General features: G+C 45.7%; 1 protein-coding gene across 2 annotated transcripts in view; it reads left to right on the forward strand.

Annotated features, from left to right (window-relative positions):
• LOC147637361 (putative beta-1,3-galactosyltransferase 2) overlaps positions 1–18,121 on the forward strand; it is a 37,668-nt gene extending 19,547 nt beyond the window's left edge. For both annotated transcript variants that reach the window (XM_086799145.1, XM_086799144.1), the window contains exons 9-11: positions 17,100–17,225; positions 17,307–17,416; positions 17,515–18,121. In XM_086799145.1, coding sequence (XP_086655271.1) covers positions 17,100–17,225; positions 17,307–17,416; positions 17,515–17,663 — 385 coding nt within the window. In that variant the 3' untranslated portion in view covers positions 17,664–18,121. The remainder of the gene's footprint in view (positions 1–17,099; positions 17,226–17,306; positions 17,417–17,514) is intronic.
• The last annotated feature ends 2,962 nt before the right edge of the window (positions 18,122–21,083 follow it).

The following is a 21,083-nucleotide window of genomic DNA, read 5'->3' on the forward strand; positions in this document are numbered from 1 at the left end:
AGGCATGGGGGCAAGTTAAGGATCAGCCCGCACTCTTCATGTTTGATGACTGTGCAACTGACAATTTCATCTCTATGCAAATGGCAGCTGCATTGGGAATTGAGGTTGAAAACATGGGACCTCAGATTGAAGCTGAAGCTGCATTTATTGGCAAAGAGGTGCAGGTTACCCCTTTGATTGGGAAGTTGCGTATTCATATTCAGGGCTATCTGGATAATGAGCATTTTTTAGTTGCTCCTCTGAATGGATGTGATGTATTGTTGGGCAAGCCGTGGCATCATAGGCTTGAGCCCCGCAAAGACTACAAGTCTAATATGATTTCTTTTATGCATAAAGGCCGCATGCACTTTATTGATGCTGGCAAAGAAGGGGATTCCATCCCAGTTGTATCACACATCCAGATTAATAAAGCAATGAAAAAAAGTCTTTCAGCGTACTTGATTTTTGTGCGTGATAGTCTTGTGCCAAATCATCAAAGTGTGGATGCTATGTCTAATGATAGGCTGAATTTTCTTAATGCATTCAAAGACTGTTTTGCTGACTCGTTGCCAGGTGAATTACCTCCCCAAAGGCCCGAAGATCATTGCATAGATCTTGTGCCAGGTAGTTCTCCACCTAACAAACCCGCATACCGAGTGAGTGCTGCACAACAAGAAGAAATTATGAAGCAGGTAAACGAGCTTTTAGAGAAAGGTTTGGTTCAGCCCAGTTCCTCACCTTACTGCTCTCCTGTGCTTCTAGTTCAAAAGAAGGACGGATCATTCCGTATGTGTGTGGACTATAGGGCTTTGAACAAGCTTACCATCAAGAACAGATTTCCAATTCCACGTATTGATGATATCTTGGATAAGCTTGATGGCTCAGCTTGCTTTAGCAGACTTGATTTGAAGAGTGGTTATCACCAGATCCGCGTGGTGCCACAAGATGTCCATAAGACTGCATTCAGGACAGCCTTCGGATTATATGAATTCTTGGTAATGCCTTTTGGTCTCACCAATGCTCCTGCTACTTTTAATCGAATGATGGATAGGATATTCCGACCCCATCGCAAGTTTACAGGAGTCTTCTTTGATGATATCTTGGTTTTCTCCAAGAATGAGCAGGAACACAGAACTCATTTAGTCACAGTGTTCGAAGAGTTGCGAAAGCACAAACTTTTCGTCAATGCCAAGAAAAGTGAGTTTTTCCTTTCAGAGATTCATTATCTGGGACATATTGTATCCAAAGATGGAGTTACAATGGATCCTGCAAAGATAGAGACTATTCGGAATTGGCCCGAATTGCAAAACGTACATCAAGTACGTAGTTTTCTGGGATTATGTTCGTACTACAGGCGTTTCATAAGGCATTTTGCTATGATTGCCACTCCTCTACATGATCTCACGAAGAAGAAAACTGTGTTCAAATGGACTTCAAAGGAACAGGATGCTTTCTTGCAGCTCAAGCATGCGATCATATGTGGTCCAGTATTGATTGTTCCTGACTTGCACAAGTCATTCGTGGTTGAATGTGATGCTTGTGGTGATTGCATAGGAGCTGTCCTAAATCAAGAAGGGCATGCAGTTGCATACGAGAGCCGTCGTTTGCATGATGCTGAGCTTCATATGGATATCTATGAGAAAGAGCTCTTGGCTGTAATTCACGCCTTAAAGATTTGGAAACACTACCTTCTTGGGGCTGAATTTGTGGTCAAGACAGATCATCAAAGCTTGAGATACTTTCTATCTCAAACCAAGCTTTCAGAGAAGCAAATGAGAATGGCGAATTTTCTTTCCATGTTTCATTTTCAGATTGTGCATACTCCAGGAAAGAAAAATGTGGTGGCCGATGCACTATCTAGGAGGCCTTATGTTGTTGCAGTTTCAGTGGCCTCTCATGGAGATCTATCTGCTATGAGAGATTTGTATCATTTGGATGCTGATTTTTGCCATGTATGGACTGATTTGATGGCTGGTCATTCACATGCCTCTTATGTTATCAATGAGGGTTATCTCATGAAGGATAATTGCCTATGTGTGGTGAAGGATTTCCGTCCAAAGGTTATGGACGAATGTCATGCTCCACCTTATGCTGGTCATAGAGGTATAATGCCTACTACTCGCATGATTCAGAGGTATTTCTTTTGGCCAAGCATGCGTAAAGACATTGAGGCTTATGTGCGTGCATGTATTACTTGCCAAAAGGTGAAATTTGACAGGCAAAAGCCTCCAGGTTTGCTTCAGCCATTGCCTATTCCCTTGCAACCTTGGGAAAGTATCACGATGGATTTTATTATGGATTTGCCTAGATCCCAGCATGGGAATGATGCTATTTGGACTATTGTGGACAGGTTTAGCAAGCAAGCTCACTTCTTGCCCGTCAAGAAAACCATCAAAGCTGATCATATGGTAAAGCTTTTTCTTGCTAATATTTTCAAGCATCATGGTATGCCTAAATCCATTGTTGGGGATAGAGATCCCAGGACTACAAGCCTATTTTGGAGGGCTTTGTTTGATAATATGGGTACTAAGCTTGAGTTTTCATCAGCTTATCATCCCCAAACGGATGGCCAAAGTGAAGCTGCGAATTCAGCTGTGTTGGATTTATTGAAGTGTTATGTGGCAGATCAGAAGAGTGCATGGGAGAAGTATCTTCCACTTGTTGAGTTTGCCTACAACAATACAATCCATGCTTCCACAGGAAAGGCTCCATTTGAGGTTATTTATGGCAGAGTGGTCTTGCCACCCATCCTTCGTACAAAGGATGAGATTTTTGCTGCTGATGAATATGTTCGTGACTTGGATGTTGCCTTTCGTCAAGTGCGGACAGCCATTGCAAGATCTCAGGATAAGCATAAAAAGGCTGCTGACAAGCATAGAAGGGACATGGAAGTCAAAGAAGGTGATTGGGTATTGCTGAAATTTGAGAAGGCTAGGCTTCGGAAGAGGCCAGGACGAGAAGGATCATATCCTAAGCTTTCTCCTCGCTATTATGGACCCTTCAAGGTGATTCACAAAATCAATGAAGTGTCCTACAGGCTTGCTTTACCTACTCATTGGAAGATTCACAATGCTTTTCACGTGAGTCTATTTCGGAAATATGTGGGGCCAGATCCTGATGAGCCTGTCACAGAAGATCCGCCAGAAATTGAAGAGCTTGAGGAGATCCTCCAGCCAGAACAGATTGTTTTTCACAAGGAGAGAAAGCTACCTGCAGGAAAGCTTTCCAGGAGATACCTTGTGAAGTTTAAAAATTATTTACCTATTGATGCCAAGTGGGTAAATGAGGATTATTTTGCAGATTATCCGCAATTGTTGCAGGCATATCTTGAGGCTTTTAAGTTGAGGTCAACTCTTTAGAAGCCCGGGGGGATGTCACCAATTGGCCGACCATTTGGTCCATTCCCACATTTTTGCGTCTCGTTCACTTGAGGCCAGGCCGGTGTCTCATGTGAAGAGGCCAGTATTTTGCTGACATGGACGGGAGCCAGACTGGTGCCACCCGTGTGTTAGCAGGATGGTGTCGTATGGACGGGAGCCAGAACAGTGCCACCCGTGTATGACCTGGACTGTGTTCGATCCATGGGACTGTCACGCCATGGAAGAGCCAGTATTCGTGCCGTGTTTTACCTATGGGACTGTCACACCTAGGGAAACTCGTGCCTGGAACTGTGTCTTACCTATGGGACTGTCACTCCATAGGAAGACCAGGTTTTCATGTTTTATGTCGTGCCAGTTTTGTGCCGACAGATATTTTGTACATGTTCCATGAACGGGAGATATGTCCATGTTACTTTTTGCACATGCACACATACTTTGCATGTTTGAAACTGTTTTCGCATGACATGTATTCGTGTGTTTGCCTGCCTGATGTGTTACTTACTGAGCGGGGACGCCTGCCAGTGAGTCGTGAAGTGTGCCCTGTATTCTGACAAGTTTCAGTGCATGTGAACAGGTGGTAAGTATATCGCACATGTTTGTTTTAATGTTTTAAATACTAACCCTTTGATTTATAAGGTTAGGGGTCCACACTTATTTAAAAGTGGGCACCCCCTTTGGGCACCCACTTTGGGGCCAAGGTGGGGAGCCTCACTTTTAAGTGAGTGTGGGGGTGGGCATGGTCACCAACCCCCACTAGTCCCCTTCATGCATGCGTGGGAATCTCAAGTATTAACTCCCTCTTCAAACCTTACAAAAAAACATCACCACCTTTCGTAAGGGAGGACTCGCTTCCTTCATCGTGGAGAAAGACAGGCCGGCGACCCTCTATCTTCGGTGTAATCTCTCTCTCTGTACGGCTGTACCACAGCAGGCGGTTTCTTCTGTACGGCTGTACCACAGCAGGCGACTGCCTCTCTCTACAGGCGGCTGGCTGCAACCATCCCTTACAGGCGACTGCCTCTCTCTCTACAGGGGGCTGGCTGCAACCATCTCCTACAACAGCAGGCTGCGCTCCATTCCTCTACAGGCGGCTGACTCTGTTGCTGGCCGCGCTGGTCATCCTGTGGGCTGCTCTTTCATCTACAGCATCTGGCGGCTGTTACACCTCCCAAGGAAGCGACTGTTTCTCCCTCCACTCTACAGGCGACTGCACCATAGGCTGCGCTGCCCCCTACTCAGCACTGGAGTTACCTGCAGGCTGCATACTACACCCTCCTTCCTCTCCAATAGGCGGCTGCCTACCCTGCACAGCAGCTGCCACCTTTTGAGGGCTACGTTTCCCTTCCTACAGTCAGCCGGCTCTTTGCAACCAGGCGCTTCCTAGTGGCTGTTTCTCTCATACTCTCAGGCGGCTGAATCTTCATCAGTGGTACTTGTCTTGGTGAGTCTTTACGAGGCTACTCTTTCTTCAACAAGGGTGGTTTCATCCTCAGCAAACCACAAGTATTGGTTTCCTATCAACCATCTACAAGTAAGTGATTTTCAGATTTGAGTAAAGCATTTATATGTTTAAATCTGGTAAAAGATTCGTCCTGCTCGGCCTACACCCGTTCGGTGCCGGGTTGTCCAAGCTATATGGGCGAACCTCGGTCCAAAGGTGCTGAGATCGGGAGAGCCAGGCGTTAGTACGAGAGCGCCTGTCTGTGCGTGGTCTCAGAACACCAGTGTGGTGCTCTCCGCGGAGTCCAGTGAAAGCACAGGACCGTAGCGATTGGACCACACTAGTGGTCAATCTGCTTCGAGCTTCTACATCGAAATTCGAGCTATTTGTTTAGTACTGTTTTCATATGTACATGGACATGATCTGGTTCTCAGAACCCATGGAGCATTGTATTCTTTAAATACTCCCAATAAATATATCATATATTGAGGGGGGGGGTCGGGTAGGTGTCCAACTGAGTCTTTCCCACTTGACGGGATCGGTTTCACCTCCGCTAGAACTTTTGCTATCAAACAACTCTAGCTTTAGGAATCTCCTTGTCCTTTTGCTACTGGACTTTCTGCAGAGTTCTAGACTTGGAACCCTCCTGTGTCTTGAGGGTCGTAGCAAGACGAGCTGCGTCCGAAAGATCTTGCGGCTGATGTGCACGAACATTTGTGTGCAAGGACAATTACAAACCATACACAAAGCGCTTAACTTGCTCCGACTGTTGGATGGTCCTAGGAGCACGAGTAGAAGCTTTCAAAAGCATGCTAGGTAGTCGGTTACTTGCTCACCTTGCTTCTGGGCAAAGCGCTCCCATTGTCGCTTTAGCTCATGGTTATAGTCCACGGGAGTAAATTGCTTCATGACTGCCTTGCGGCAATCATCCTAGTAAGTGACATCTTCTTCATCCATCTTCTCGTTGAACTTGGGAGGCTTTAGAAGCTTCAATAAGCAAGTTCGTTCCTCGAGGAAGAACTTGGCAACCTAGAAGTACCCTGACGTCAAGCCTCTGAAGGCGAACGAGAACTATCTAGTGCATCTGGTGGAGAGGGATGCTGCGAAGAAGACCGTCGGTGACACGAATGGCATCTCTCATGTCGACTACGTGCAAGCGTAGAATGATGACTGGTGGACTAGGAGCGAAGCTCGTCTAGTACACCTTTACTTGCATACAAAGGAAATCCTCCTCTAGAAAGTTTTGCCACTTCATCCTTAGAATTGTCATGCCCCTATAGCAAGCCACGAGCCTTTGTAGAAAATCCAAATCCGGAACACTAGGCGCTCGAGGTGCCGACTCTATCCAATGAAGACGGTTAGACATGGCCTCCATGCTTGCTTTAAGACCCTGAAGTAAATTTGCAAGCTTTGTGGGATGATGGATCCATAACAAGTCGCCCGAAACCAAGAATAAATAATCAGAGGGAAGGATGAAAGCCTTTCTCATTGAGAAAGGGTGGGTGGGATAAGGCGGCTGACCACACAAAGAACCCTTTCTCACTAAGAAAGGGTGGGTGGGATAAGGCGGCTGACCACACAAAGAACCCAAATAACGACTTTTCCCAAACCTAGACTTGTGCCACTCCTAGAGCCTAGGGGCTCTACCCTATCCAACCAGTCAACGCACACGGGTGCTACATTGCCTGCATCTTTCTTCTTCTCTTTTGCAATCCACTTTCTACATTCATTGGTGTAGTGGCCAGGCTTATGGCAGTAGTGATATTTGCCCTTCTTTTTAGGCTTGTTTGTATCCCCTTTGTCGGACTTTTCACCACCAGAAGAGGGCTGTCCATGACTAGCCTTACTAGACTGGTGTCCCCCATGCTTAAAGCTCTTTGCTTTACCCTTATCCTTGGCTGTAAATGCCTTGTCTCCACCATGGTTGCTAGATAGGTTTGCTCTTTTTTTCTCTTCTTGCAAGAGCTCATAGAGAGGTGTGAAAGCCCAAATAGGAAGGTGGTAAAGAATTAAGAGTGTTGGCGACCAACTGTTTGTCTGGGATAACCTCATCAATGTTGAGCAGTTGTTCTTGCAAATCTTTCACTTTGACGAGATGATTTGACATGGAGTCACCCTCATCCATAGAAAGAAGATCCAATTGCCTCTTTAAGTAGGCAACTCTTGCCTCGTTGCATACTTAATACATTGCTTCCAATGTGTCCCATGCAAGCTTCGATGTCTTGCAAGACCGAATGTGTGGAATAATTGACCTTTTCCCTGAAAGGGCTATCAAGGACATGGCCTGTGCATTCCTGGAGTCCCATCTCTTCTGCTCTTGTGTGGGAGCAGGTTGTACTTCATGAGCTGCTTGAGCACCTCCCCTTTGAGGCATTGTTTGCTGAATGGTAAGTGGGTGTGTGTTGTCACCACACACGATGCCCCAAAGCCCTTTGGCTACCAGCAAATTACGGATCACGAAACTCCATAGGGAGTAGTTTGATCCATCCAACTTGTCCTCTTGGGTGAGCACACCAAATACATCTGTTGCATTTTGAGCCATGTAGACAAAATACACCTACAAGCAAACCAAGCACTAGTGTGCATTGCCAGGCAACCAAATGTCCTGCAACTTCAAGCAAGTATAAACTTGCACCAAATTGTCCAAGTACACTCAATGTGTATACATATGTGACAAATCACTGTTGTAATCCCCTATTACATTCTCCAAATTGAAAAGCCCCAATTTTTATGCACTACAATTGCTTCAATGTGTAGTCAATTGCCCAATTTTCACAAAAGCCCCAAACTTTTGCAACTGGAAGAGGCTCGATTTGCTGATTTTGACCTTAATTTGAAAAATCTCCAAATTCTAAGCAAAGCAACATGTTCAATTTTTGGCAATTCTGCATCAAATTGAGAAATCTGCAGATGGTGCTTCCTAACATAGCCTGCAATTTTCCATGCAAAGGGGAATTTTGCCAAACCCTCAAATTTGTGTACTTGCAAATGTCTGGTATTTGATATTTGTAAAAGCAAGCAATTTTTTTTTAAAAATTTACCTGCACAGAAGACACAGGAGGAGGGCTAGCTAACGGGCATGGACTTGTGGAGGCCCACTGTAGACGAGGCTCGAGGCAGTGACAGCTGAAGAGAGTCTGCAAGCGGACGAAGTCTAGGGGCAGACGGCTGGCGCGACAACTGCAGGGTGACCAGGCGACGAACGTCGAGCTGAAAGGCGAGGAGGTGTAGGTGAGGCAACGCTAGGGGCTGAGGACGGCGTGCAGTGGGTGGAAGGTGCGAGATGCAGACAGCGAGGAGTAACCGACGGCGGACGGAACTGTGGCTGTCGTAATTGGTGATGGAACGGGTCCAAAAAAGTCAAAATTCCGGCAGTTGCCACGTAAGGCACAGGTGGGGCTGAGCTCTACCAACCTGAGCCTTCTGTGGAAAGAGCGTCGCCGTCGGGCGGGGCGGCAGTGGTTCCCTGGACAGAAGCACCGCCCAAAATGGAAGCGGAGGAGGGCGGCAGGGTGGTGTAGGAGTGCTGGAGCACTGTGGACGGAGAACCTTACCCAGGCAGAACAGCGACGGAGGCAGCCGCACCGGATGGAACGCGATGCTGCCGATTGACGGATGTGAGCGTTGGAAGGGGGCTGCAGGCTTTGGTACCAATTGTTGGGACTGACACTCACACACACAGAGTAGTGTTCCCTGTAGATTAGGGTTAGCTGCAGAAACAGGAAGCTCACATAGAGAGAGAGAGAGAGAGAGAGAGAGAGACAAAGTGTGTGGTGATCACAAATGCAAGTCCACCGTTGCGTGTGAGTCACGTCCATATAATATAGAAGTACAAAAGTTATATGGATAGAGTGTCCTTTCGCACTTGATATCCAAGGGGAAAAACCACATGGGAAAAAGTGCCCTTGGTTAAGCCCTGTTCACACGTAGCATTGCTATAAGTGAGCATATGCCTACATAGCCCTATGACCTACTGTACACTCTTGGCTAGCACTTCGCCTACAAAGAAACACACTCTGTGAAGTCCAATGCTGAGGAAAGCAAATGATTATGGTGATTTGGCTACCCACGTATATATATGCATCAATGCTACTGGTCAGCCAGTATATGTTGTCGGCCTGCTGACCATAACCTACCACGTGTCATTGCCGCCACATCAACATTGCCATGTGGCACTTGCGCCTACCCACAGGCATGTACATGCTATCCTTTATGTACCATAGGTGAGGTGTGTCATAGCTTTCCTCTTGGTTTAGGGTGCTCCAATACCAACTATGAGGGTTCTGCATGGCCCAACCCCACCCAAGATCTCCTAAACATAGGTTAAATCCATGTCAGGGGTCTGCTTAGTCTTACCCCATCCAGGATCTTCTAAATGCAGGCTAAATCCATGATTAGTCCTAACTAGGTGTAGTAGGCAAAATCTCACCACCCAACCGTAGGCCTACATTGGTAGGCCACCCTCGAGCTTAGGGGCTTAGGCTCCAATCGTCATAGATCCATGCCAATCAACTTTGGCGTCCCGTTCAACCAAGGCTTGCCTACTATAAGGCCTTTGGCAAGCTATTTGCATCACTCTATGGACTAGCAAGAGTAGTTCTCACTCATGAGTAATTAAATATATTTACCAAATCATAAGTTCAGATGTGATATGCAGCGGAAGTCTTTGTATTGGTTGATCCTGTCACACAATATGCTCACACCGTCTTCTGTATCCTGAGTTTCGTGAGTTTAGCAATCCATTTCATTTACTTCAAACTTTAAAGAGTTGAGAGAGAGATATGAACACTGTACACCAGATTGGGTCCCGAATTACCCACTGAAGGGCCCCCTATCCCGATAACGAGATAGTATTTGCTTTATTACTTTAGAGAGAATGACTTTGGACTGTAGATAAGCCAAACGCAAGATCTCGGAGGATCGGAGAGCGGCTGATCTGTACACTGCTGTAGAAACACCTCAATGACTTGATCTCGAGCCTATGCACTCCTCCCAAGGGCATGAGGAAGGGTTGCACACCTGAGGCTCAAAGAAGAAGAAGGTGGACTGTTCTACACACTGTTAGAATGCTGAAAACACATATGAATGCTGAGTTACCTTCACCAGATGACTGCTGAATGTGTTGATGATGCAGAGAATGCTGGACACTGATGCAAACAACTGTTTCAAGGCTGGAAACTGCTGTAGACTGTTGCTTCAAGACTGGATTCTGTTGTGGACAGAAACGCAGGTGTCTAGAGAAGGCTGTGGACTGAAACGCATGAGCAACAGATGACTGTAGTGCTGCTGCTGTATGGCTGGAGCAAAACGCAGGTAGACTGCTGTACGGCTGCACCAAAACGCAGGTCTGAAGGCTGATTTGCTGGCGTTAACTATGGTGGACTGTGGGCTGAATCTGGGGGACTGTAAGGGACTGAATCAGGGCTGCTTTTGTGCTGAAAACAGGCTGATTAGAGGCTGATAGCAGGCGCCTAGGGCTGGACTGAAGCTATGGTTCTCAAGGGCTGGAGAAGAAAGCTTATGGGCACTAGGGCTGGATTAGTCTTGGGCTGAAAGCAAGAGAGAGGAGAGCTCTTAGCACAATGAAGACTGAATGAGCAAAAGAGGCTCTAGGCAAGCCTATTTATACTAACTGGAGGTTGGTCATTTAATAAAGTTAATATTTATAAATGCCCAATCATGCAAATAATGATAAATAAATACTAATAAATATGGGAAAAATACCAGATAAATCCCAGTAAATTCCCTAAGGCTTTGGGGATGTTCTAAATGATGCACAGGCATATGTATGCATATTATGCAAGATGCAGAGTGCTTTCTGATGCAAACCCTAAGGCTTCTACTGACTCTACATGCATGAATGATTCTCTCCAAGTGGGTTAAGGGACTTGACTGATTGACTGACCCACTAAGGCTGAGGAATGACCTCCGTAGCTCGTGCGCCTGACTTATCCTGGACTGAGGATGTACAATGGGGTCATGGCGTACGACAAATATCATCCTATTGGGTTCTAAAACTGTACAAATGCTGCACTTCTGTATGATGAGCCATCTTGTCACCATGCACTTAGTGCAGAGTGCATGTGACATTCCCTCCTGATTAGCTTGGCGGCAGGTTCATGGCTTCCAAGTAGTCTGCCAATAACTGGGGGTACTCCTGGAAGAACTCCTCGTCGAGCCATACGGCTTCATGGGTGCCTCGATCTCGGAACTTCGTATAGAACTGATGAATCCGTCGACCGGAACCATGCTTCCATCGATGAAGAAGGATCTGCTCAGGCTCAATAACTTCTGCCTCGTCTACCACGTCTGGCTGTTGTTCATCTGAAACATCAAACACTTCTGGACCAACATATGGTTTTAGCCAAGAAACATGGAAAACATCATGCATTGTCCAACTGGCAGGCAACTTTAACTTCATTGAGACATCACTTATCTTCTTAACTATTGGAAAAGGGCCAAAACTACGGAAAGAAAGCTTGGGACAACGTTTGCCCACTTGTTTCAATCTCTGCTTCATGATACGCAAATAGACCCAATCCCCTTCCTTGAAGTGGACATCTCGTCTAGATTTATTTGCCTGTCTGCTATATGCTTCTTGAGCTTTGGTTAAGCGGTCTTTGACTGACTCAATGATCTCGGAAAATGCTTCCGTGGTTTTAATAGCCTCTAAAGATGGAGACACCATTCTCGTCAAAAGAGAAGAAAAACGGCGTGATTATTGGGCTTGCGTCCTCATCCTTTGAGAAGGTTCGTAAAAGGAACGGTCACATCAGAAGAGTCTCTCACTGATTAAATATTTCCTACTTGCCAACATTAGCTGCAGAAGTTCCTAAATCTGATCTTTATCTGTTTCCCTTCAAGGATTAGCTGTGGGACTAGCATGTACATGTCATGCACATGACAAGGTGAGTTGAGAAAGTTGCCAGTACCGTCCTTGCGTCGAGAGTTGCAAGGAACCGCTTGTGCTCCACGTGTCGTCTTTGTTCCTCCTGTGCGGCAACGCGAGCTGCTGCCTGCATCCGAAGCTCCCGTACCTGTAAATCATGTAGAGCATTGTAACATGCGGAAGCTCGGTGGAAGAATCAGTAACTTCAATGCTCAAAATTCAGCAATCGTTCTTGACAAAGATAACACACAACATAGAAGAAAATGTGCAGAAATAGAGAGAGAGAGAGAGAGAGAGAGAGAGAGAGAGAGAGAGAGAGAGAGAGAGAGAGAGAAATGAAATGATATATTAACGTCTCTAAGAGATCATAATGGCCTATGAGACCAAAACTGAGAGTACATCTGAAGTTGGTGTCTCAAAATTCAGCAATCGTTCTTGACAAAGATAACACACAACATAGAAGAAAATGTGCAGAAATAGAGAGAGAGAGAGAGAGAGAGAGAGAGAGAGAGAGAGAGAACACAGTATTGGGTCTCGAATAACCTCTGGAGGCCCCCCACCACGAATGGTGTATTTGCTTTATTAGAATGATGTAAATCTGAAAATAAAGACTGGTTCTTGACCTACACTTTTCACATTGGCTGGAGCACTCCCCTTGGTTGTCTTGGCCCTTGGAACACACCTGCCCTTTGTGAATTATGAGATGAAGGGACTGATTTCTGGTCTAGGTATTTATACCCCTTTCTGCTGCTAGTCGGCTGAGTCAACAGGGGTCAGCCTGCTGCTTGACGCTTCACGACCAGGTCAAATGCAAGTATATGCTTTTTATTCATGCAATTTCACACCATGCTGTGGCCAGCCACCTTGCGCAGGATTCTAGCTGCTGGGCAGCCTTTGTGCATGGCCGATTGGCTGGGCAAGGCCCCTGGGGCCTGTCGGCGGCCTGGCCAAGCTCCTTGGGCTGGCCGACAGCCTGCCCAGCCCTTCCATGCGCTGGTGGGCAAGGCCTAACGCCTTCCGAGCCCCTTGGGGTGGCACAAAGCCTGCCCCATGCCCACTGCAAGAGCATAATACTCTCTTCTGGGGTAGCCCTATGGCATAGTCACAAGGGACGGGGGACGGTAACGGGGGACGGGGACGGGGGACGGCCATATGTAGGGAATGGGGACGGGGGTAGGAATGGCACTTAAAAATTACTTTGTCAGTACCACCCACTCGCCTATACGGGCAAAGCTTGCATGTCCATGGCTGTGCACCACCTCCATGAGGCGATGGGGTGTGATTGACCTCATCCCACCATGTCCATCCCGTCGTCCTTCTACGGGTAGTTGGAACTTGAAGAGCCACTGCCACGAGGAGGATGCCATGGATGACGGATGCCTCCTTGTCACTTGATAGCTTGAGAGAGAGAGAGAGAGAGATAGTGAGGCTTGAGCCTTGAAAGTTGAGGGAGACCGAGTGTGAGGATGGGTGAGGTTGTGTGTGTGTGTGTGTGTGTGAAGCTTGAGAGAGAGTGTGTGTGAGGGAGAGTGTGTGTCTTGAGAGGCTACAGCTTGCTTGTGTGAGAGCTTGAAACTTGAGACCTTGGCCCTTGAGGCTTGCCACTTGAGGGAGAGAGAGTGTGTGTGTGTGTGTGAAGCTAAAGCTTGAAGTGTGAGAGGGAGTGTGTGTGTGTGTCTTCTTATAGGGAGGGAGGCAAGAGAGAGGCCAAGGCCCAAAGCCTCAAAGGCTCAAGGCCTATGGGCCAAGGCTAAAGGCCCATGAAAAGCCCCTCCCAAATGGCCAAAAAAAGGTCAAAAATGTGACCATTGCCCAAATAGTAACCTGCAGGTGTTCCCATGCAGCCGTCCCCCACAACCGTCCCCTCTTGGATCCGTCCCCGGAACGCCGTCCCTTATGAGGGACACCCAGCTGGGGACGTCCGTCTGTCCCCGTCCGTCCCCGTCCCACAGTGTTCCCGGGACGGCGTCCCCCTGTTCCAAGGGTCCGTCCCCTCCGTCCCCTGTGATTATGCCCTATGGGCTGGACCCCATCTACATGCAATCCTACATGCTTCTATAGACGCCTAGTGTCCGGTCGCAAACCCAACACATAGATCACCTGACATCATTCCAGAGGGAGACTCACAATACAGACTGGCGCTGCTTCATGTGCAGGAATGCACACTTGATCTTGGACGCATAGAGTGGAACCCTGGCTGACTCGTCCCGGACTGGGCTCATGTGGGACCAGTTTCCACCCCAAGTCCTACACCTTCTTGTTTAGATATGTCCACATGGCATCCAAGTGCGGGATGTACGTGACAAGCACGGGATTGCTATGTTAACTCCGCAATGGAGGTAGCCGAAGCAGAGATCTTGGAAGGGGTCTAGGAATGGATCTTGGTGATAATTGGCAGAGGAGAGGGGGTGGGAATGGGTGTCGAGGTATCTTGAAGGGGTATCTGCTACTCCAAGGCTTGTATCACAGCCTGGTACTCTAGCATTTTTTCCCCTTGGTGGTAATAGCACATAAATTCCTAGAACATGGCATTCATATCACCACTGGCAACTTGGCTTCTTGATGTAATCACAGTAGAAGAAATAGTTTCTCCAAGGATGTGGTGTTCTCTCTCATCTCGTCAGATTTCGCCATAGTGGGAGAGGTCAAGTTTTTACTTGACCGCAAATAAACAATCCACCTTGTGTGTGGTAGACGTTTCCGGTTGCTTCCAGAGGCTATAGCCCAACCGTCCTTCGAGGGACAGGAATCACACCGGAATGGGAGTGCTACCGACGTCTAAAAACCAACCACACAAGTGAAAATTTTTCCCCTTTTTTTTCTTGGCTAAATCTCTTCACCAAAAGGCAAAGCTCTGATACCACTGTAACATGTAGAAGCTTACTTTTGGTAGTAATAATTCTTTCTATTTGTTATGATCCCTTAGTGCTAGGCTTCATTATGGGTGAGTCTGCCCTGCATCTCCGGAGCTCTGACAGAAACTCAATACACAAACCTTTGTATGAATGTATGCTCTTATGTGTGTGTGTGCGTGGGGGGTGTGTGGGAGCATATATTGATACCAAGTTCTACACCCACTATTGGGCACTGATGACGTTAGTGGGGATGTCATAGTATCTAGTCCATACTATGCATGATGGAGTTGATGGTTTATTGTCTTGTGGGTGACTACATGAGGTTGTAAATTGCACTTTCTTATATGGTGAATTTGGGCATGTTCTTGGATTCATCTAGGTATATATATATAGGATTATACTTGGATAAATGGTTCTTGATGATAGCACAATGTAGCAGAGAGAGAGAGAGAGAGAGGAGATAAGTACACAGGATAGGGTCCCAAATACCCTGTGAAGGGTCCCTACCAAGGACAGGTGTATTTGCTTTATTGAATGATGTAAAAGACTGACTTCTTGGAGACCTTCCTTGGCTGGAAATCAGTAGCCTGAAGATGACCTATTCTTGACCTTCAAGTTCACCTGCGTTAGCCTCCCTTTGGTTATCCTGGCCCTTGGAGTACTTGAGTACATGAGATGTTTTTCCCCTTTGCCAAGCCCATGCTTATATAGATCATATATATGCTGGTCGGTCTGTAGAGAGTGCTGTCGGCCTGCTTTAATTGGTCCACAACCTGATGAAACACCATAAAACAGGCACCTTTTCATACATGGCTTCCTGTGCTGACCGTGGCCCTCTTATGGGCTGGCCAACTGTGGCCTATTCCCTTCCATGGGCTGGCCAACTGTGCCTAGGGCCTTTATGGGCCCCAAGCCATGGCCCATGGGCTGCCCAAAGGTAGCCCAAGTGCAGGGCAACATAGACATAGTCTATGGCCCCGCACTTCCTGCTTCTACATGCATCTATATGCTACTTCAGTGCCCTTGCATCTTCCTGAAAGCCTATCAAAGCTTGGAACACCACATCATCATTCCAGAGGGTGACTCACAGTACGGACTGGCACTGCTCCATGTGTGGGACATGCACACTTGACCAGGACCATGTACCCTGACCATGGACGCTTAGAGTGGATCCCTGGCTGACTCGTCCTAGACTAGTGCTCACAAGGGGCCAGTTTCCGCTCTAGGTCCTGCACCTGCTGTACAGATATGTCCACGTGGCATCCAAGTGCGGGATGCACGTGACAGTTGGGCCAAGCATCTATTTTCTCATCATGGCTGAGTCTACCTTTCACCTCTATGGAAGTGATAGAATGGTCACTAGTGGTTTATGTATGAAGATTTGTACACTAAGGTCAGCATAGCTTTATGCATGAACCTGCACTTATTCTTGGGCCATGATGAAATGTGTGGGGATGTCATAGCACGTAATCTATGCTATGCATGAGTTGAGGATTTGAACCTTTGTGAGTACACTCCCACGGAGTCAAGATTGCTCTCGGGTTCTTTCTATTGTTATATCTATCAGCTCATGTTTGAATGCCCCCATTGCATGAATATGCATGGGATTGTGGTTTAACGTCATATAAAGGTCAGACTGGATGGGATGGCAGGTCTTGCAACAAAATCTACAAAGCTCCATCAGCTCCTTAGAGGCCCCCATTATGAGGAGAAACCATGATTGAGCTTGAGTATGTCTGGGATCGTGGTTTCATGACAGATATATAATAGACTGGACATGATGGCACAACGGCACGAAGACATGGGTGGCCTTGCAATAAAATCTAGCACCAAAAAATGCATGACAAAGCCCATTTGGCTCACACATGGCTGAAACTTGGGAGACATGTGGACTGCTCTTCAACTTTCAAGACAGGTCTTCTCTCCCTTGGGTAGCTGTTCGAAAAGACTCACAGATGATGTGTAGGATAGGGGGAGAGGGCTTCCTGTACTTGCAGTAATTTGCATTAGTTGGGTCAATTTGTGTTAATTGCATATTATACTTGTGTTAGTTTGGTAGGCAATGTACTGTTGCCTGCGTTGGGAACCCTGCATCACACTCTTTACAAGCTGAAAACATGTTGAAACTAAGTCACCTTTCCTGCTACCTCTTTGCTGGGGCTGCAATTCTGAGGGTTGGATGGTTTTGTCGGCTCCTGTGGCTCCCTGCCCAGACTTGTAGTATGCGTCCCTCTTGCCCTCTCATAGCTTCTTCTCAGAGAACTCAGAGGGGATTATGGATATGTTCCATGGTCATATATAGGGTTCACCACATAACCCCTCAAAGGACAAGATCCTTATCTTCCTCTCCAATTAAGCTCTGGTCTTCTGATTTGTTCTCTTGGCAGACAAGATCCGTATCTTCCTCTTTAATCAAGCTCTGGTCTTCTGATTCATTCTCTTGGCAGCCATGTCTTCTCCCTTCCCTACGTTACATGCACACTCTGTTCCGATCACCATCTTTTCCTTGTTCACTCAAAGCGTTTTGACTGATCTTTTTTCTGTGGGCATGTCAGGGGTGTCCGGTATCATGAACCTGAATATTGGAAATTTGGTGATGAAGGAAACAGATATTTCAGACATGCAACTGGTCAATTGTATGCAATCTCTAAAGACTTGGCAACCTATGTACACAAAAACGAGTAAGCTTTTATTTTCATGTAAACTCAATGGGTCATGTTTCTCTCAAAGTCAATATTTTTTAAAATAGTTGTATTTTACAGGAGGATATTACATAAATATGCCAATGAGGATGTGTCGTTGGGATCATGGTTCATTGGGCTTGATGTTGAGCACATAGATGATAGAAGATTATGCTGTGGGACGACTCCAGGTTGATTGGCAATGTTTTTTTGTGATTTTCTCAAGAATTTCTTTAAAAAAATATTTCATTATTATAAATTTATAACAAGTAGAAACTTTTTTTTGCAGATTGTGAGTGGAAAGCACAAATGGGCAATGCATGTGCTGCATCGTTTGATTGGACTTGCAGCGGGATATGCCGATCTGTTGAAAGAATAAAAGGTGTCCACGAGCGGTGTTTTGAGGGGGAAGGTGTGGTGTGGAATGTCACTTTGTAGGTTAGCTGGCCAAAGAAAGATTATTAAATTTGTGCTTTCTCCCCCCGTCTCCATTGTCATCTCTATGTAACATGCACTAAGGGATCTGTCCACGAGAATCTAGCTCTGATCCTGGCAGGGGAGTTGCTGGCATGCCTGCTGGTGTTATAACTGCCATTTGATTCTATGGTTAGCAGTTGAGTGACAAGTTGCTCCAAGCATTGTTAACCAGGAGAAACAAAGTATCTAGAAGCATAGGATGGGCATTGCTGGAAGTTACGGATTTACATTGAATGTTGTGAAGTATGAAATTTTTCATGCCACAGTTGCAGACCTTACGTGAGGTAATGACTTGAGAATGCAGCTTGCTCTCTCTTCAGGAGGTTCATACCATATTCCTAGTGTGAGTAATGTCAGCTAGATGCATGGAACAAGAAAATCTTTTTTCATTGGAAATGAGCATAAAGACTTGAAAGTCACGATGCTGCCTTCCATCTTATGCTCTACCTGTTAATACTGGTTTTTATCATGGAATGTCTGCCTTTTGTCTCTAGATAATAATCACAAAGTTGGCACATTGTTTTATTGTACCTATATAGACATGCACGCAGTCTGTTCTATTCATGATGGAGATGACGGTACGAAGTAAATGACCGGCGAGGAGGAAGAAAGATCGAATATAGGATCCTCTTGGTCATAGTGCTGGCCACACAGACATTGTGCAAGCGGAGGAGCCAGCGGACACCTTCACTGCCTTGGGCGTGGGCACGCCTGTGTGCTTCATGCACTTCATGGTGGACAGGGCGAGCGACCTAACATGAATGCAATGCGAACCCTACGTTAACGTGTTCACAAGAACCTTTTGAAACCACTTCAAGCTTGGATGCTAGCGCCCTCCGTACTTGGTGCTCAAGAAAGCTTTGCAGCTGTTGTTGGGACTTAGGTCATTGACCTTTGAAGCATAATATATGTTATGTAAGTAGTTGCATTATGTGTATCAAAAATATACATCATATCGCCATCGCTCAAGCTTCAGACCAACCTGCGATTACCTCAATATCTCAAAACAAAGGAACGACCTGCGTGTGTAAGTGTAGGTGATGGGTAGAGATCAACCTAGTGACCACATGGTAAGGGAAACCCTAAGTTTACAAAGAAAAATCTTGGGCCGCTCATCAAGCACACTGCATCGTCTCAGAACCACATCCACGATATTGCTTTTATTCAACGACATTAACTTGAAAGGGGAGTGCAATGCATCGCGATGGAAGAGCGGCAATTTGGCTGGCATCCTTGTCTCATAAGTTGTGATGCACTGATTGATAAAGCCATCACCTCCCCTCTCGCCGTGAGCACAAGTGAACATATATTCATGGTGAGTACAAGGCACATCACAGTCGGGGCTACAATGTCAGGCATGTTGCAAGTGACAGCTAGGATGTGTGTTGTGCTCCAGCAAGCAAAGCACGAGTAGCAGTTTTCCCTACCTTGTCTTTGAGCATGTGTAAGAGCTTTGTTTTTTTGGCGTTATTGAGGTTGAGGAAGAGGATTTTGGCACACGCGGGGCTGTACAAGAAGCAATCTAGGCGGCCGATCCGAATCATAATTGTAGACGAGTCGTGTGAGGCCAAAGCTATAGTATGGAGACATCTACACTTTGAACTCTCCAAACTACGAGAAGAACACCATGTAGGCGCAGATAGCACCGATCGCACTATAGCAAAGGGGAATCACATTGTGGACATGTATTCCAACTGTGGTGATCTAGCAAAAGCACAATGCATGCTTGACGAGCTCTTTTCTTAGGATGATGTCTCTTGGAATGTACTGATTGCACTGATCACTTTGAGCTTGTCTCTATCGAGTTTGACAAAGATCCATCCATGGCTACGACACTTATTGAGTTGTGTAGCCATGGTAGATGCACAAAAACTTTTTGAAAAGCTCTCAAAGGTTGATTTTGTGTTGTGGAGGGACCACATGTATTGCCAGTCATCCAGAACAAGCTACCTCTTTTGCAAGCTTGTATATGCTTGAGAATCCCCAACTACCTCATGCACAAGATGTCTTGGTGCATAAACGCAAGCAAGTACTCTCTCTCTCTCTCTCTCTCTCTCACACACACACACACACACACACACACACACACACACACATCATCATCATCATCATCATCATCATCATCAAAACTAGGTGCACTCCCTGCTATGAAGCTTGTAAAACAAGATTGTTTTTTTAAATTCTTTTACCGTGTTTTGTGTGAGTGCTTGGGTAGCATACTTCATGTAGTGTAGAGCATATTTGAAATGCTCGAATGAACATGAATTTCAAAGCATACTTGGAAGCAATGCTAGACTGACATCCGCAATGGATGAGCTTGAAGCCTATTCTTATGTTTGATGGGGATTCAAAAGTACCTCGCAAATTAGAAAATTACAAATTCATTACCACATTTGAAAATGACTTTTATATCATGAATCAATACATAGGACTAATGGCCGCCTTCAACACTGAAGGTGTTTTGTTCCACTTTCGATATTGAAAGTGCTATTTGGGAAACGGAGGAAGGGCACGTTCTCCTATGTTTATTAAATTTCGGGGTGGATTGCCAATTCTCCACCATACTTCATGTATGGTTTTTTTTTTAAAACTTCACTCACACAAACGAACACAAAAATCCAATGACTTAATGAATGACGTTCGTGTAACTCAGATTCAAATGTGGTAATGAATTTGAAATTATCTCCCTTGCGATGTACTCTGAGATCTCTGTTAATATCCATCGATTCCTCGTGTTGAATGTAATCACAGGCTTGATGTTCATTCTCGTTCGAGCTCTATAAGTGTTCATATAAACTTGGGAAAGAGATGCATACAAAGAAGACATACGGCAGAAATGGTATGGGTTGCAGTGTCCATCTTCATTCAAGCACTTCAAGATGTTTATACGTGAATGGAAGGACACACGTTCTTTTAAAGAACGTTGACAACACACAGGTGCAACCAATCAAGAGGATAAGGATACCCAAGCATTCTAGTTTAAATTGGCACCTAGCTAAGGCTCATGGCTATAGGATACATGATTTATATCTAGGAGGTATCACTTTCTTTTGCACACCTTTAAGTTCTCTATGGTGCTACGGATCCGTCTTTTTGTGTGTGCTATTTTTGGGTTTTTAAAGCCACTGTATCTGAAACCCTAATCTTTTGCAGGTTGTAGTCAATGTTATACCCTTCGTAATTTAGTTATCACCATTTGGTTAATATTAAAAGGTTTTACAAACTTGTTACTTTAAAGTATCAAGGGTTTCTTACTTTTTTATAGAAGAATTGTGGGTAATTAAGCTTAGTAACAAATGACCATAGGTATTCTATTTTTACAATTGATTACAAACCATGAAATAGTGGGCAGGCAAAAAGTTTCAACAAGGTTTTGTATTT

This window comes from Cibotium barometz, chromosome 6 (assembly GCF_041138505.1).
Source record: "Cibotium barometz isolate CiBa-2024 chromosome 6, ASM4113850v1, whole genome shotgun sequence".
Classification (NCBI taxonomy): domain Eukaryota; kingdom Viridiplantae; phylum Streptophyta; class Polypodiopsida; order Cyatheales; family Cibotiaceae; genus Cibotium; species Cibotium barometz.